Source organism: Botrytis fragariae (assembly GCF_013461495.1).
Source record: "Botrytis fragariae strain BVB16 chromosome Unknown tig00000012, whole genome shotgun sequence".
In the NCBI taxonomy this organism is placed as follows: domain Eukaryota; kingdom Fungi; phylum Ascomycota; class Leotiomycetes; order Helotiales; family Sclerotiniaceae; genus Botrytis; species Botrytis fragariae.
Genome location: NW_023500989.1, coordinates 334,225 through 353,010, shown reverse-complemented (window position 1 = coordinate 353,010; position 18,786 = coordinate 334,225). Strand labels below are relative to the sequence as shown.

Here is an 18,786-nt window from a genome sequence, read left to right as displayed (position 1 = left end):
AGGTGGAGGACTATAAGCTGGTAAGAACACATAGTGGTGCCACTCGATACGGAGAACCATCGAATCACTTGCCAACATCAACATACCATATTGTTAAGTGAATGTAGTATCGTTGCGCCATAATCGCTGTATCCTATTAGCCTGCGTCCAAAGTTTGAGTCAAATTTGTACTTTCACGTCAAAAGTGTTTTCCTCTCTTATATCAAGCTATATCCAGAGGTTCAAATCATATTATCATGACACTAGGTAGTCAAATGGGAGGGATTTGCGGCACATCAGCTTTTAGAATGCATTGAGTTTGCGAAGTGGAAGATGTATGTCTCCCACACGAATGGATCACTTGATCACACCACAACACAAAAAGCAAGCCGCCAAAAGGGAGTTCGTCGACAACTGGATGATGCTGTCAAATGATTTCGATATACAGATATCACATATATATGTGGAATGGGCCTGCTAAGGAAGACGTTCAGATGTTTGATTCTCGGTCAACAATGAGAGGTATTCAGTGGACGATATAAGGGAGTATGGAGTCAGCATCAAAGATTGCTCTACCTATAGATGAATTTTATAGAAGCCTGTGCCAGCATGGGGTACTCCTCTTTTTATTTGGAAATTGGATAAGTTGTTAAGTGTATCTCCAACTACAACTTGGAGATTTCTGATCAAGGAGATATTCAGATGCTTCTTAAATTTGTCTCAGATATCCAATGTAGTTCCTACTTGTTAGTGTGCAGAAGTTGAATATGATGAAAAAATTCATGTACTGTAGGTGTCTTGCATTGTTCCAATCATTGTGATTCATCCAGATTCTCCTGTACTGTTAGTGCCTTCTTTTTGGTATTAGCTGGGGCAATGGAAACATTTAATGGATCACGTGTTGACGCACCAAAACCTTAAAAGCTCGTCGCGTTTTACTTCTTTCGCCACGATAATCTTATCTTACAGCATTTTCTCTTCATCATTCTACTCAAGATAACATTTTACTTATACTTCGACCTCAACTACTGCTTTAAACTGACCGACCAATTTGATCTTGAATATGAGAATATCATCATGTTTAAATCTGTCAGTTTGGCCGCCACGGCGGCTTTGAATGGAGATGGTGCAGAGGAATTTGATACGCAGAGGTGTCTGCAACTGCAAGAAGAAATCATATCGGTAAGCCACATATGTACTGATTTGATTGTTCTCCGCTTTCACACTCTGCAACCACCATTCCACAAATCACAGCATGGCAAAAGCTTGCAAGGGCAGCATTGACATTTTATCTTCACCAATAGAGTAGTCCGAGAGACCAGCCGCGGATAACGATATGTCATTTCCCGTCGTCGCGTCAAGCAATTTTAGATATAATATCGACGCGACAAACAATGAACGTCATGTTACAGGACATGGAAAACACCACAATCAAGCCCAGGAAGTTTTTCATGAGATAAGGACCGCCAGAGACTCCGAAATTAATGCTCGAGCATACGGAGAAAGTCCATTACATCCAAATCCTGTACATAAATACGAACGAACGAGAGATGGCCTACCAGTATTCCCAACAGTAAAGCGAGACAATGGAAAAAATTTGAGGCCATTCGATATTAACGGCAACCCATTTCCCTTGCCTTGTGCCCAATTAAGAGCAATGGAGAGCGAGGAATATACGCAGAAGAGCAATTTATCTTTGACTCAAGAGAATCCTGAGTCTCTTTACGAAGCCTTAGAATTGCAAAGGTTAAAAGACCAGGCTGTGCTTGGAACAAATACCCAATTTTCTTCAAGCCCACCGATTCCATTCGAACGGGATGATCTGCCAGGCCCACGATCAAATGGCATATCAGGAGACCCCAATTATACACATACTGAGTCGACTGCACGTACATATGAAGAGAATGACACGGGGCACATAAACTTTGATACATTTCAACCAGCGTCGGTACCTGATGAAGGTTATCTCCAATCAGAAGATCCGCCTGCTATTCATAGTACTCAAGATCCTGAGCAAGAAACTCTTCTTGACCCTCAGACTCCGGCTCCGTCGGTCAACCCATTTTCTGAAAAGGGTAGTGTGATGAAGCAGCATGAGCTCTTTGGCGCAACACAACCATCATCGATTGGTCGACTTGGTGGCAGTCCCACTTCCTCCAGGCCATCGCCTGATGTTTTTAACGGCTATCGATCCTCACAGGAAGTTGAACCCTCACCACTTGTACGACGCTCGGAGGTCGCTAGCGCAACTACCCAACAATCTGAGCAATCTCTTGACCGCTCAACATCTACCGAGACATCTATTCCAATTGAATCTGCCCCAGTGTCAAATAAAATCCAATCCTTTAATTCTGCTCTTCGAGAATTAACGTTGGTACGTGAACCTCAGGATACATACATACCTATGAAGGAGTCCCAAGAAAGAAGAAACAACTTAATCGCACGTGAGGTATCTTCTGGCTCGGACTCGGATTCTGACATTGAGGCACTACCTAAGAAGTTCCAAAAAGCAGCGAGAGAGAAAAAGAAGTTACGCGCGCAGACAGCCTTGTCTAGGAGAAGACCAACTCCATCGGATAGACCGAATTCCGCGAAAGAAGTCAATTCTATTCCTGTCACAGCTAGTACACACCAAAGGTCAATTAATCATCAGCGCAAGTCTTCAGAAGTGACATCTTCTCATACACCCCAAGTCTTCGAGTCAACTCCGATCGCTGTGGAGGTTCCTGCTAGTGGCCGACGCCGAAGTATGCAGGAGGACTATGTAGCCCAGTGTGAAGGCTTTGATGCACGAGGCACCCAACCAACACAGCAGGACATGATTGCTGATTCCCAAGGTGTTCCTTTGTCAAGCAATCTTGTTACAAGTTCTCCAGTATCCGGACCACGAAATCGAGCGCCAGCCTGCTCTGATGTTGAAATGGCAGGGCCGGAATCAACGAGCTCATCTCAGAGGCTACCAAGAAAGCTTCAACAGCCTCTCAGCCAGGATCGAAACCAGCCTTTGGAAAGCAAAAACGTCGTTCATGCAGATGATATTCAAGAAAACGATCCTTCTTTACCAGCCCCGTCCGACCAGAATATAACTGCATCACCTAATGAAGTATCTGTCAGCGACGTTGTTGAAGGACCTCTCACCCAAATACAGAATCCACCCTTGGACGGTGTCGCCTTCACTGTCCCGGAGACTAGTCCAGCTACTGATAGATTAATTCCTATGACTGAGATCGCAGAAATCTCTCTCAGCATAGCGAATAATGAGGAGTTAGATGACTTGCCAGGATTTAACATGGATGATGAGTTTAACGAGGTCATTGGTGTATCTAGTTATCATACCCCGAAACGCCAATCTCAGTTTCGACCACCGCTAGCTACTACGCCTCATCCCTTCGAAATCATCCCTAACGGTTCTGCTGCTACAGCCTCGTCAGGGCTTTCATCGGCTCCCAGTACAATAGAACCTCCGACTCCTGCCGCAAAAGTTGCTTTGACTTCCGCATTTCGAGAGGTCTCCGAAAGAGAGCTGTCGACTGAGCCTTCTAACTCAAACTTTTCAGCAGATACTTCCAAGACTGCTCTGGAAGATGTTTCTTCTCCGTTGGCTTCAAGTGAACATGATGCGAAGCTTTCCGAAACAGCCCCGACTGAAGAGGCACAACTTCCACCCACAAAAAGAGAGCAAGAAAGCGTACATCAAAGAACGCCACGTAAATCTACTCGATTCTCGAAGGGCCAATTCGGAAAGCCGCCTATCACACAGCAAGAACCAATAGTTGCTCGAAATACTAGGCTTTCGAGTGTGTCGTCTACAGTTTCGAATCCTCTTTCATATACTGCTGAGTCAGATTTGGTATCTCCATCCGTTTCTAATTCTAACTCAATCACAAGAGGTCGATCAAGAGGTCGACCGAGAGGCAGTGCTGCTAATAAGGTCAAGGGATCAATCGGAGGAACTGATTTACCAGCTACGAAAATACATCATACCCGAAGCTCTGTGAGCCCGGAAGAGCAAGAACATTCCATTCCAGCACCTCTCTTGAATCGAAAATCAATTCTGCCATCACAGGCAGAAAGTGAAGATCCACTGGCACTATCAACACCGCCTTCAAAACCCTCATTGGATAGTAAGAAATCAATGGACAGTCTATTCGAGGGGATGGCTTTCGCTGTCTCATACGTGGATGCAGATAAAGATAAACAAGTCGCGATCCGTTTAATCAAACAACACGGTGGTCGAATATTAGACGACGGATTCGAAAACCTGTTTACTCCGACGATTCCCCCTCCAAATCTCGTGCCGGAAATAGTGAGATTGGAGAGGCGGAGCTTGAGATTGCTTCTTCGGAGGTCAACATTGGTTTCGTCGCCCTAATTGCGGATGAGCATTCGAGAAAGGCCAAATACATGCAAGCGTTGGCTCTTGGACTCCCATGTATCTCAGGACGATGGATTTCTCATTGTGTTGAAAAATGCACTATTATCGATTGGCTACCATATCTTCTCTCGGCTGGGAACTCTTCATTCCTAGGTGGAGCTGTGAAAAGTCGATATTTACGCCCATATTCTGCTTCTAATGCAAATCTAAATGATACTTTCACTCAGAGATTAAAACTGCTCGATGGGAAATCTATCTTGATCGTTACTGGAAAGGGAAAAGCTAGCGAGAAGCGAAAACCCTACACATTTCTGACTCGTGCTCTTGGCCCAACCCGCCTTGGCCAGGCACAAGATCTCAAACAAGCAAGAGAAATGCTTCTCGATGCAGAGAGCAAAAATGCCAGCTACGATTGGCTTTATGTGGATAGAAAGCAAGATGTGGAGGCAGCTGTGTTCGAAAACACCCCAGCAAGCACTTCAGGTGGTGGCCGAAAACGAAAGCGAGCTTCGATACAGGAAGAGGATGCTTCATCACCATTGCCTAAACGCATCAGGGTTGTCAATGATGAGGTCATGATTCAAAGCTTGATATTAGGTCAACTTATTGAGGATTAAAGGCACACAAATTTCTTTTCAAACTTTCTTTAAGCTATCACTTTGGCATGTACGATTACGATTTGCATAATTTATATAGCGGGACAGACCATGAACATGTAAATTCATGGATAACTGGGTCATAAACGGCGCATGAAAAGGTGGGATTGCATGGGAGAGCTTGCTTGCATTAATGGATGGGCGGGAATACCAATTTACTTTTAGGGCGTTTTGTTAGAAGAATGATAGGGAATTGATATAAAGTCGAAGTGTAAGATATATAGCGAGCTGAAGATTGCTAGGAACTAGTCGAACAAATAATGCAGTTGATGTTGTAACTTCGCGAAGTTTTGAGAGTAGTGCGATGCTTGAACGTGTAGGTGGCATTGATTCCCTTTGTAATGATGTAGATACCGTTGGTCTTTGAGTAGAGTGCATTGGGATAAAGTCTTATTCAAATTGCATGCTTTTGTGCACCCCTTCATCATCAACAACAATATTTCAATGTACCAAGCGCTCTCGAATCATAGTACATCAAGGTAAGACTGAAGTGAATTTCTGTTGAAATATAGTGGTTCTGTTTTATTTACCACTTATCAGCTGTAAGTTCAGGATGATGTTGATTCACTTTGACAACGCATTAGATGTCTTTTTGAATTTAAGTACATTCCTGTACAAAGTCGATTGATCAATTGGAAGTAGTATAACATTAATCATCGGATTAGGAGTTCCGTTAGCTCTGTTTCACCTCTGTATTGTTCACTTTTCAGGATGCGTACTTCGGTATCTACAACAAATATTCACCAGTTCGATTGTATAATGCTTATGTAAGAATTTGATGCTAAGCGAGAGAACCTCAATATGACTTGAAGGTTGTATAGCTCTGGCTTTCTTAATGGAAGAGTGCTCTGTGCGGTATTGACCTAGGTAAGGCTCGCGAGTTCTTGCTTTCAGCCTTATCCTGATGGTATATCATTACTCCTATCGTGCAGAATAATGTCATTTTAGTAATGGAGAGTAGTTCTAGGTACTTTCTCTTTTTGGCATATTTAGCTTAGTGATTGAGCTTAGTCCGTGTCGTCGTATCCAATTAGATGAGCTCTTACTATCCTATTTTATTAATATATATTCCTGTTAACGTAAGCGCCTGCCGGATTTTATGTTTACGCGACGCGTTTAGAATTTTTCTAGTCGCGTCTGACTTCTGTCACTTTTAGTGTGATGTACTACTATGATTTAGCGTCATTTTAAGTAGATATTGAAAATTATTGGAAAGAACCGGTCCGTTCGGAAGCTAGGAAATCAAACCAAATGGTTCCAAATATTTCGATCCTCTAGACTTGGCTTTTGGATATATACTTTCTTTCGGCAGGAATTGGGGATGCGTCTACATGTAGATCTGAAATCGCTAGGTAGAAGTAAGTATCATCATGTTCAAATCACTTGAACAAATCGATTGCAATGGGCTTTAATTTGCAGATTTTTTTAAGGTACATACTAAAGTTTTTCCTTCATGCTACGATGTAGATTTCCTAGTGTACCGAATGATCCCGCAATTCACTTCAGCTTCAAAGGTCATCAAACTTGTGATACGCAAGTATATTTTACTTTCACAAATGGCTTGGGATCTATGATTATAACAAGCATGTATGCACTAACCATTCTCTAAGTTCTAGAGCATTTTTTTTAGCTACTCGAATGAGTTCAGTCAGTAAGCAAATGGAATGGTCAACTAAGTGCTCGTAGCCATTTCACTTTATAGACTATTAAAAGTGAGAGCGATTTTGACTACCCGTTACATGACAACCGTTAGCGTCGGGCTCGTCGCACAAAACTAACAAAATTATACTTTCAAAGTACATCGCGTTGTCAACAAACTTTTAGTAGTCTGGAAATCAGAATCTGTAAGTATTTATCTTCCCTCCAACTTTTCTACTCTTCTTTTCTTTTCCTTTTTGGCCCGATCTCGATTTTCAAAGTGTACGTATCCTCTTTTTCCAATGATCCAAATCTCTCTGGTATTTCACTTTGCTAATTTTTGAATAGAACAATCCACGACAACAATAAAAGAACTACAATAGCAGCAGCAACAACAACAACAACAACAACCATTATGTCGGGATCAGAGGTAAGACACCATTTCATAATGTCTCTCCCTTGGTCTGCCAGCCTTCACTTTCTCTATATACATGGCGTAATATCCCCAATGGGAGTTGCATTACCATTCCTCCTCTTTGAATGACTTGGGCATGTACGACTCCTATTGGATCAGTGGGATCATCAAACCAGCCTACTTTGGTATGGGGGAGTCGTCCTCAGACTTTTCAAGGAGCAGTTGCCTTGTATGAAGCAGTTGTTCAAAAAAGAAGCGAAATCCTACTTTTAAAAGTAGGCATAGTTGGACGCTCGGGATGCAGTTTCACCCGAGCGGAGCGTTAGGAGCTTGCCGAGTACTATGGTCCTGTGCTGTGCGTGTTTCACCGGCCAGTCCGCTTCCGTTCGTTCCTTTGGGCTGTGAGTGTGTCGCCGGCTCAGAGACAATCTTGAACACTCTCTTGAGATGCTGGGCCTTGGGTCAGACATTGGTGTCTTACTCAGCATTGCACATTGCTGACAGCTGTCTTATATAGAATCGTCGAAGACACCAACCTCGCTCCGAACTTCGTCGGGGTGCCGCGGCGGAGATTTCCTCTCTTCCTCCGACCCTCACCAACGACCATCACCACATACATTTGACGAACCAAGGTGATGGTCGTTCCGTGGAGAAGGAGAGGGATCTCCTTTTATTTGTAAGTTACTCTTGCCTCCCCGTCTCTGATTGTTTCGATCCATCTGGTGGTATGAACACGTCTGATTGTCCGACTTGCTCTGATGGTCTGCAATCAAGTGATTGTTCAAAATGACCTAAACCACCTCAATCACTCAGTTGTGTAAAGCTTCTGTATTTTCCCAAAGCTAATACCACATTCAGGAACACCAACTGCGAGAGGGGGAGACGGTGCGGGCTGCCGAGCTCCAACTGGAGCAAATGGAGTTTGTAAGCAATCCTTGCAAACCTACTTTTGAATATCCAATTTCTAATCATACCATCAGAATCATTATCTCCGAATGAGGGAAATGAGGCTGGCCCCGGGGTTCCGGGAAAGAGAAATCCTCCTTCGGGAGCGAGAGATGGGCCTTCGGGAACGTCATTGGCGCCTTCGGGCACAGAAGATTATTTTCTTCTCTTTTTTCGCGCTCTTCGGAGCTTATGTTCTGCTTCTGTTTCTCCGCCTTCGGGCAAACAACTATATTGCGGGGGTAAGGGGGGGAGGGGGTTGAGTGGGTGGATGAGGTGGTGGAAGTGGTAGCGGGATGGGTGGAGGGGGAGGTGGATGGTTGGTTGGGTGAGTGGGTGGATATGGATGTATAGTATTTTTTTCTTTTCTTTTTCCTTTTTCTTCTTTTGTTTTGTCTTTTGTTTTTGGAGTTTTGGGTTTCGGCGTTTTTGCTTTTTTGTATTTAATATGCTTTACTTGTTTCAATTCGCTATTTTTCCTGATATCAAAAAGTGAGTTCTTCAACGTCGCACAATGATATCCCATTCAAGTGAGCTTTATGATCTATCAGGGTTTAAAGAAACAAAATCAATTCAAGAAATCAAACTTCAAAATCAACATCCTCCATTTTTTTTCATGCCAAATTTTTATAGATCCTATCAAATCCCCATGTCTGCCCTCGAGAGCTATCTTTCACTTTCAATGATAGATATCTCGTTCTAGCCCCAAGAATTAATCTTCCTCTTCTCTTACTGAATACTTGTGCTAGTAGCCTGGCTTGACACCACCAAACTATCCCTCCAAGTCAATCCCTCATCATCAATTATAATTGGCGAGAAAGTCGACGGAGTAGGTGTGGGCCAAAACCCATTATCATCCCAAGTAGTGGTGCTTGTCTCTGTCGTCGTAGCCGTGCATATTCCAGCCGTTATCGTCTCGGTGGTCGTGTGTTCGATGGGCATAGGATCGATTACTAAAGTTACCGTTGTTGTAGTCATTGGTTCACATATTGCGGGCGATGGAGGTAGAAATGGAAGACCGGCAGTGACGGTACTGGTTATTGTAATGATTCGTTCGGATATTTGATCACAGTATGGTGTGTACACTGTAATGGTAGTGGCGCTCGGTGATTGCCAAGGAGTAGTGTCACATGGATAACGACCTGCCTGGTAGGTAGTGGTTATATACGTGAAGTAGTCGTAGATGGCTGTTACTAAAGTTGTAGTTAGGACATTTGTGGTGGTGGTACAAGGTGCCGAGAGATCTGAACGCGTTATGAATTGTGTGGTTGTGGTAGTAATGCGATTTGATAGTACCTGGTCGGCGACTAGTGTTATAATGGTGGTCACTGTCTTGACAATTCCGTCAGCAGTTCTAACGATAGTAGTGGTAGTGGGTACAGATGTTGTGACGATTTGTGTTTGAATGGGTGGACAGGTAGGACAGATCGTTACGAATGCTGTAGTTGGAACTCCGGGGCCAGCGTAGCAAGAACAAACTGATGAGATGGAGGACTGGATGGTAGCATTTCCAAGACCTTTTGTACATGCGCCTGCGGGTCCCTTCTTGTCAAATGAAAGAGTATTCCTGCGTCCTGGGGAGGTAAATGAGGAACAGAATGATTGCACGTAGGCATTAGAGGACGTGAAAGCTGTTGCCCAGGCACTCTGGCAAGCATTTTCTATTAGAGAAAGTTAGATATTGATAAAGAGGGAAAGAGCTATTGTGTTTTTGAATTTAAAGAATGGGATAGTAACAAAAATTAAGACAAAAAAAGAATTAGAAAGTCGATATACATACTTCCACATCCTATACTAATGGCCGATGTGGTACATGTTATAGGGATATCATCTACAATTGGAGAGGGACGAACTGTAGATCGTTTATCAGGTTGCAATGGTGGTGGAAGATTGGTAGCATGTACTTGAGCCGCAAAAACAAACGCGCAAAAGAGCTGAGCTAGATTTGAGACTCGTGTCATATTGAAGGAGAGAGATTGTAGCAGACACTCGTGTGTATATCTTCATGATTGAAGGATGCATTGTGATCTTTATATGTTCAAACTTATGGCATGTACGTGGTACTGAAACCTTTGACCAAATTCCAAAGTCACACGGGTCGACTTTTATTATGGCAGTAGCGATAAGTCAATAACAATCACAAGAATCTCCAACCCCGCCATAACTGTATCCTGAGATGATAGGTCAATTTGGCGCGTAATATCCCTCATAATTCTGGTGGAAGTCAGGAGAATACCCACATTCCTTTTTAAGCCTTGGCGGAATTGTCTCACATATCTAGAGCTTGAGAACGAAAGCTTCTCCGGGGTCCTCACTTACTATGAAGAATTCATGACTTTTTGAAAGAAACCTCTCGAGTTTATCCGTTGAACGAAAATTGAATGGTGCTGGGTCAAGTACAAGATCCTCGGCGATTCGAAAGGGAAACTTCATTCCGTTGTGGTTTGAAAGAACGATAGGCTGGATCTTTGGAAATCTCTAGGTACTTTTGTTTCTATTTTAGTAGTAAGAAACTCGTCAAAACTTTCTGGATTTAATTTGTAATAATTATTGAATATTATAATAATCAAAGAGCTCTAGCATTGACTTATACTAAAAGTCTAATAACCTTGAATCTTCAAGTCAACAGTAAATTATACAGCTTAATGCTTTCTAGGCGAGGGTTATCTCAAGCAATTGAGCTCCTACTGCAGTCTCGACACCATCCACATCAACATTCATTCCACTACCACCACCAGTTGTAACGTACAGCTTGTTGAGTTGACCTTGGGCACGACCAAATGCGGCACCAGTCGGCTCAGCAATTTTGGTTGAGTCCAGAGCACCAGCAATAATAGCAGTCTCATTATTACCACCAGTCTTAGCATCGAAGCTGATCTCCATAATTGAGTTGTTAACGGATGTAGCGAGGTATGCATATTTATGACCCTCGCTATTTGTTTGATTGGTCTTCCAGCCGTTGGGGGATAGGGCGAAATCGTCAAAGTTTAAAGAGGAACCGTCTTCCGAGCCGAGGGCAATCACTTCAGCAGTACTGATAGTAAAATTGGAGTACAACTCTGCACGGCAAAAGTCGGAACCAGCAGTCCAATATATATAACCATCTTGGATCTTGATACCATTGATACTGCTCATTAAATCATCCTCAAACGCTACCCAAGTTCTCCCAGTCTCAACATCGACGGCAGCGATGGCATTGTCGTGGCTGGCAGAAGCGAGGATGATGGATTCATTATATGCGGCTAGGCCATTGAAGTCGATAATGGTTGGATAAGTGGGGCTTGCGACGTGAGTTATAACTGGTTCCGTTGTGTTACCAGAGTAATCAACACGCCATACCTGGGTAGCGTTTTTGGGTGGATCACGAATGGTAGCAGAAGTAGTGTTGGCGCCAGTGATATAAAAAACATTGCGAGCACCTTCAGTGATTCCAGTGAGACCCAAAACGTTGGTAAAGGTAGCGACGACCTGCTTTTCGGGGGTTTCTTGGGTTGGATCAAAAGCCAAAAGTCTTGCAGGTGGACCAATCTCGGTAGCAAGAATGACCCCATCGGATCGAACAACAAGGTTTTCTAACCAAGTATCGTTGGACGCAAATTGATAAACAGTTCTTACTGGGAATTCTGCGGCGACCTGAAGGCCTGAAATTAGGGTTAGCCCAAGGCCGGCGAAGATTGATTGACGCATTCCAGCGGGCTTCGATTAAGAACAGTCAATGAGTGATGCACTAGAAAGGAGCAAGTCAATTGGGCATTCAATGTCAAATGGTTCATATCACACATACATATACACTTTGTATCCTAGCTGCGTCAGTACGCATATACCTCAGAATTTGGATAGCACATCTACGTAAACAAATAAGAGCCACAGTCCATTACGAATTTCAAAATGTTTCATCAGCTTTCTCGACAAGTGGTCTTGATTACGTAGTCTTTCAAGGGGATATCAGGGAATAACATTCAAATTAATGGGTTGAATTAATTTACTTTAATAATTTCAGAACTTTCCTGGGAGCTTTGATCTACCAGCCACGCCAGCTCACGCAAACTACCTGGGTAGCTCTAAGTCTTGGAGGGCCGTCCACTAGCCCCCCTCTTAACTCCCCGCGAACCCCACTTAAAACCTCCGACCCTCCAAAGAAAATAAATTTCCTTGAACAATCCCTCTTCTTAAACAGTCCTCGTAAAATTTTACTATGAAATATATAAAAGTCATATGAAATAATTTAATCAGTTAGGTATTATTATATAATCAATCAAAAGCTTTGATATTTCTTACTACAAATAAGAAAATTAGTACATATGACACTTTGCCTTAAAAGAACTGCGAGAACAGGGTACAACTTATCCTTAGAATCTACAACTACAGAATAGGAAGCAAAGCGCTCCTATATACTAGCTATGTATACGTGAGCGATCGCATTGCGATTGAGCGCGATCCGTGACAGCATATTGAATTCATTAAAACCAACAATATTTATGAGAATTCTATTACTTTGAAATTGAAAAACAATTTGAAAGAATATTCAAAACTTATGAATCAAAGATGTATTATATTTCAAAAGTATTTTTATATTTATATATAATCTGTATACAGAAGTATTAATGATTCGATTTAATAAAGAGTTTTAAAATATAGTATACTTTTTGTGACACTTTGCCTTAGAAGAACTACGAGAGTAGAATACAATTTATCCTTAGAATCTATAATTATAGAATTAAGAGCAAAGTGTTTATAAAGTGTTTCTATATATTAGTTATATACACATAATTATATATATATATATACATGTATATAAACAATCATATTACAATTAAATGTAATCTGTAATATTATCCCCCTCTTTAGAAAAGTTTGTTCTCAAGCTTTATAATTATCTATTTAATATTCAAATCAGTAATTATAATATAGTATCAATTATTATCTAATCAAATAATATAATAAATAAATGTATATATAAGTTTTTTTTTTTATAACAGGAAGGTATATGAAAAGCAAAGGAAATTATTTTATAGTTTAATAACAGCTCGAATCTTTTGAGGTATATAAAACTTCCAAATCTATTCTTCTTTTAAAATCCTTTTTAATTATTTATTCTCTTTTATTCTTTATTATTGTTATACCTTTAATACTATTAACAAAATATAATAGTAAGAGTAAATTGTTACTAATACAATTAAGATAACTAGAAGTAGTATATATAATAGTAAATTATTTACTTTGTCTTTTATATTTAATATATTAATATATTTTCCTAATAGCTTATAACAAAAAAAGGATCTATCCCTTCTGTTGCGCGAAGTGAGTGTGTTTTTGTAAAGAAATCGGATAATAATAAAGATAGAAGGGACTCTAATAAGGGTGAGGGTAGTAATAGCAAACTAGATTACAAGAATATATATAAGTGGGATTTTCTTTTATTTATTCTTGATATGTAATCAATTTGTCTAATAAATACAATTATAGATACTAAGAATAATATACTTAAAGATAAAGTTGATCTTTGATATACTTAATAAATATATCCATTTTATTATCTATTAAAACAAAATTTGAAAAAGGAATACAATCTATTTATCGATTATATTAAAGATTACAAAACAAAGTTCACTAATAAGTTGGCTATAGTGATATATTATTTTCGCGAATTTGGGGTTGATAGAAATATTATAACAGAAAAAGAGATCTTAAAGGCTTTACACCAAAATCAATCTAGTCATAAATTTGATATAGTCCGTCACAAAAGCATTGGTTTTATTAATATTAACAAATTAGAATCTTTAAGTAAAAGATTATTAAAGAAAACAGCATCACAATAGGAATAATATATTTAAAAGAACAACTAAATCTATACTAACTATATTCACAATTGTATTTCTAATAAAAGGAATAACATCTACTATCAACTTCCTAACCAATTATCTAATTAATCTTACTACTTACTTTACTTAACCAACAAGCATAAATATAAATACTTATCTAAGAGGGATATTCGCAAGATATTTCTTTAGTACCAATTGGTTATAGCCCTATACAGCAATATAGCAAAAATAAGCACTAATTGTTTTGAGATTAATAGCAATACTAACTTTTATCTAACTCAACTTACAGAAAAAGCTAAAGAATCATATTTCAAAAAAATACTTTTTTTTATTTTTAATTAGGAAAATATAAAATATTATATAACCAAAACTATAAAATAAGGAAATAAATTAGAGTAATAGTATCAACTTGCTATAATTTAAATAAAAACAAAGCTTTTAGTAATTTACAAGTAATTAAATAAAATTAAATATAAGCTCAATCTTATTATCATATATACTACAACTAAAAGTCACCTTATCTTTAAACTTATAATTATTATATATATTCTTATTATTATTATTAATTAAAAACTCAACTAATATTTCGATTTAAACCATCCAGTTTTTACTATTATATCTTATTCAACTATAACCGTTAATACTTATAGAGACTTTTTTTCTAGTTTGATCTAAACTTATTGAATAGGGGAAAAGACTTTCTTTATTATATTAGCTTAGCAATTCAGTTTTTATTTAGTTGTTTTTAACCTTTTGTTAGATTAGGATTTTCTTTATTACAATAATAAACTAAAAAAGTTTTTTTGATCTTTTTTATTTATATATTGATTATTATTTGTAAAATTGTAATTATTCTTTTTATTTTTGTAGAGACAAATCCACTTTGATAAGTGTACAGAGGGTTTTAATAAAATGGAATTTTATAAATAGAAATTATAGAGATGGTGTAGAATAGTTTTTAAATTAGAAGTAAAATATTAGATAAGGTTGTTATCAATATTTAATCATAATATCCTATATTTAAACTATCTATATATTTTCTTAATAGCAAGAACATGCTCTATTTCTTATTTAATATTATTGATAATATTTATTAAAGGTGGTGGTTCAAGGATTTATTTGGGAAGTGAATTATTAGTTGTTTTGTAGAGTTTATTAAATAAAAATATTGGGTGAACTTTTATAATTGGTAATAGATCTAATTTAAAAGAATCTCTGGTATATCCAATAATCTTGAATTTTCTCTAAATAAAGTAATCCAGTTTCTTGAAAGGTTATTATATTAGAAAGTCCCTTATATTAAATTATATCCAATCTCTAATATTGAAGTCTATTAGTTAGTGATACGAATTGACTAATTGAAATATCTTTTTTTATATATATAAAATATTCTTTTTTGCTTGATTGAAAGCTAGTTTATTATATTTAATATATTTTTTAGTATCAGTTATATTCAGATTGTTGGTTGGTGGAGTTGAATTGAGTTTCTAATCCCAGGGATTGCAAAATAGATAGCTATATAAAGTTTTATATGGAAATTGGCTGTCTAAAGATTTGTATAGAAGTATAAATTGAGTATAGTTTATTATTGGTAAGAATTTGGATTAGTTATCTTAATAATAGTTTATAAAAGGTTATAAGTATTGCTGAAGATATTAATTGTAAATCTCAGTTTAATTATTAATTTGCGGATAATAAATAATCAAGTACTTAATTTATATTCCTAAAATATTATTGAATTCTTCCTAGAAAATTGATATAAATTAAGGATTACAATTAGAGATTATAGATTCTAAAGGCTTGTAGTATTTATAAACATAATATAAGTATAAACGGACTTAATCTCTTGAATTAATCAATTTGTAATAAGATATAGAAATTGCTTGTTTAATAAATCGATCAATTATAATAAATATATTATTGTAATTGTATTTATTTTTATTGAAATTGTAATAATCCATAATGATATATTGTTAAGCTCAGATTAGAATAAGTAATGAGTATAAAAGATTAGGAGTATAATCTTTTGGAATAAAGTTATATTTGTATTAATAATAGTTCTATATATATTATTCTATAATTTGAATTATTTTATTCTAATAATATTGTTTTGTTAAAAAAATAAATATCTTTTTTATATCAAAATATACAATTGAGATTGAATTATGAATTTTGTAAATTAGGTAGATTTATAGATTATTGATATTTGATATATAAAGTTGATTATTGTAAAGCAAAAGTCCTTTCTCGAATATGAGATACTTATGCGTTTTGGTAATTTGTATATATAGAGCTTCTAAATTCGGATAGAATCTATTTACTTTAATAATTCGATTTACGATATCGAAAAGCGGGGTGATTATATGTATATCAATGTTTACAATTACATCTAGATCTTACTACAGAGATTTGTGTATAATCTTGGTATTCATTTAATTATTCTTAATAAATTATTATAAATAATTCTTCTTCTTAATATTATTTTATTAATCCAACTCTTTGGTATGGTATATAAGTGTATTTACGAGGGGATTGTTCTTTTCAGCATGGTATATGATAATGAAGTTATAATTAATGAATAGTTCTGCTTAGTGTGCTTAACAAATGTTTAGCTATTTGATTAATATAAAATATTTAAGAGCTTTGTAATTAATATATACTTTGATTTGATACAGGGATTCAGCAAGTTTGGCTTTCTAGTAGCTTAGGGATTTGATAATTATAAGCATTTCTTTATTATAAACTTTATAGTTTAATTCAATGGCAACTATCGTTTTCGAAAAATAGACAATTAATAGCTATTTATTACTATACTTCTAAAATAGTATATTAGCGACTATACTATTGGATATATCAGTTTCCAATATATAGGATAATATATAATTATAATGCTATAGGAGAGGGGTGGAGATGAGTTTATTTTTGAATATATCAAACGTAATTTAATAAATTTCATCAAAATGGAATTTAATATTCGCTTTTGTAAGTTTGTGGAAAAGTTTTGTTATTATACTATAATCCTTAATAAATTAATAATAAAAATTATAAAAACCTAGAAATAATTAGATATCTTTTATAATAGTGGGATAAGTCCAAATAGCAATCACTTTAATCTTCTCTAGATTAATCTGTATTCTTGTTACGGGAGCTGCCTCTAGGGTCACGTGGAAGTGTTTAGAGATCTCTCGAAGTGATTTAAACTAAACTTTAAATAGGAATTCAATAAGGTTATAACTGATTGCAATTCTTATAACTATAGTAATAAAACTAATGATTATTCTTGAGCATAAAGCTCTACATTATAATGAAATCTATTCCCTATATAGATCTTTATATTGAAGTTGATTGACAAATCAATTAACAAGTTGATCAATAAGTTGATCAGCTTTTGATCATATAACACTTATTCTATGATTTCTATTGTCCTAGTTTATTCTTTTATTCTAAAACTAATTCTCTGGGATATTATTAATTCTAATAAAGTCTTTTTATTTACTATATTCTATCTTTTTTAGGATCTATTATCCTAGAAATTATATTCTAGGTTTTTAAGATATCCTATAACTAATATTATATACATACCTAAGGCTTTCCTTAGATGCCTAGTGTTTCCTGGTATATTGTAATTAAATCATTAAGGCCTATAATATTATTATAGTTTATACATTAATGATTCTACAGTCTATTATTAATCCATTGTAATATTATTCTCTTCTTAACCTAATGTTTATCCCAAGTATTTATATTAGTACATCTTCCCTTTTGTTTATTTAAATAATTATAATATTTTCTTTTTTATTATATCTACTATACAAACAATTTCTGTTTACAATATTCTTAACTTGATTCATTATATCAAATATTCTAATATTAAAAGAGATTCTTATAATTTGTATATCAAATTCAATCATCATTATATTATTAATAATAGTTTATTACAACATTATGCCAAATATATTCATCACAAAAAAGGTTGTTATTGTTTTGAATCAAAAATGTCTATAAATTATAAATCCTTAAAGTGATAGTAGGAATTATTATATTTAGAGAAAGAAAAAGCTTTTGTTTAATTGTAAAAGATTAATATCTAGATTCTTCGATTATATAAATAATAAGAATTTTTTTATAAATATAAAAAGAAAATAATTTGTTAAGATTTTTATATACTAAAAAAGCTCAATCTAGCTAAAGAAAATAAATGATTAAAAAAGGAAAAATTGGAAAAAAAGTATATAGAAAAAAAATCAGCGAATATTACTATTGTGCCTACTTTTAATGGTTCTTTTTCCTTTAACTTTTTCGATCCCTTATTACCTTTACTATCTAAGGCAGAGCTTAAAGCTTTATTAACAGATATGAATACTTCAGGTAGAATGCCCATAGTTTCTCAGAACAGCTGAGATCTTTCTTGAATTCCTATATATTTTCCGAATATAAGTAGTCTAATTATTTGATCAAATATTTGATCTTATTTCTAATATATTTACAATTTAATATTATTTCAACATTGTATATAACATTTGGATTAACTAATTCAATTTCTATAAATAGCGCATTTAATACTTTTGATAATATTGGTTCAAATAAGGATATATAAAATACTAGGTGGATATTCATTATATTTAATAATTTCAATCGATAATTAATTATTCCTATTATTTTATCAATTTTAAATAATCCTAGTTTCCTATAATTGAATTTATTACTTAATCTCTTGATTTTGATATTTTGTTATAACAAATAAACTTTATTCCCCTTTTTAAATATAGATTCCATATTATGTTTTATATTATAATATATTGCTATTCTGAAAGATATGAATTTTAGATTAAAAACTAATTATTTCTAAAGATCTTTTAGCTATTTGATTTATACTATTATTAATTCAGTATTGATTTTTTATAATATCAGAATTTTATATACTTATGAATTAAATCCAAAATTAGCTTGTACTAA

The 18,786-nt window shown here is 35.8% G+C and overlaps 4 protein-coding genes across 4 annotated transcripts; 2 read left to right on the top strand and 2 right to left on the bottom strand.

Moving 5' to 3' along the window:
- Positions 1–1,056: 1,056 nt before the first annotated feature.
- Positions 1,057–4,971, top strand: Bfra_002318 (putative dna damage repair protein; the record flags this gene model as incomplete). Its single annotated transcript, XM_037332740.1, has 3 exons — positions 1,057–1,161; positions 1,289–4,242; positions 4,287–4,971. The coding sequence occupies 3 exons, from the start codon at positions 1,057–1,059 to the stop codon at positions 4,969–4,971; spliced, it is 3,744 nt and encodes a 1,247-aa protein (XP_037194868.1).
- Positions 4,972–6,463: 1,492 nt separating this feature from the next.
- Bfra_002317 (uncharacterized protein) lies at positions 6,464–8,271 on the top strand (the record flags this gene model as incomplete). The annotated part of the gene is made up of 7 exons (XM_037332739.1): positions 6,464–6,597; positions 7,032–7,078; positions 7,223–7,338; positions 7,368–7,535; positions 7,581–7,739; positions 7,922–7,987; positions 8,044–8,271. 7 exons carry the CDS (start codon positions 6,464–6,466, stop codon positions 8,269–8,271), a joined length of 918 nt encoding a protein of 305 aa, XP_037194867.1.
- Positions 8,272–8,737: 466 nt separating this feature from the next.
- On the bottom strand, positions 8,738–9,969 carry Bfra_002316 (uncharacterized protein; the record flags this gene model as incomplete). Its single annotated transcript, XM_037332738.1, has 2 exons — positions 8,738–9,669; positions 9,789–9,969. The coding sequence occupies 2 exons, from the start codon at positions 9,967–9,969 to the stop codon at positions 8,738–8,740; spliced, it is 1,113 nt and encodes a 370-aa protein (XP_037194866.1).
- A 691-nt stretch (positions 9,970–10,660) lies between these two features.
- Bfra_002315 (putative six-bladed beta-propeller -like protein) lies at positions 10,661–11,695 on the bottom strand (the record flags this gene model as incomplete). Its single annotated transcript, XM_037332737.1, has 1 exon — positions 10,661–11,695. One exon carries the CDS (start codon positions 11,693–11,695, stop codon positions 10,661–10,663), a length of 1,035 nt encoding a protein of 344 aa, XP_037194865.1.
- Between the last annotated feature and the right edge of the window lie 7,091 nt (positions 11,696–18,786).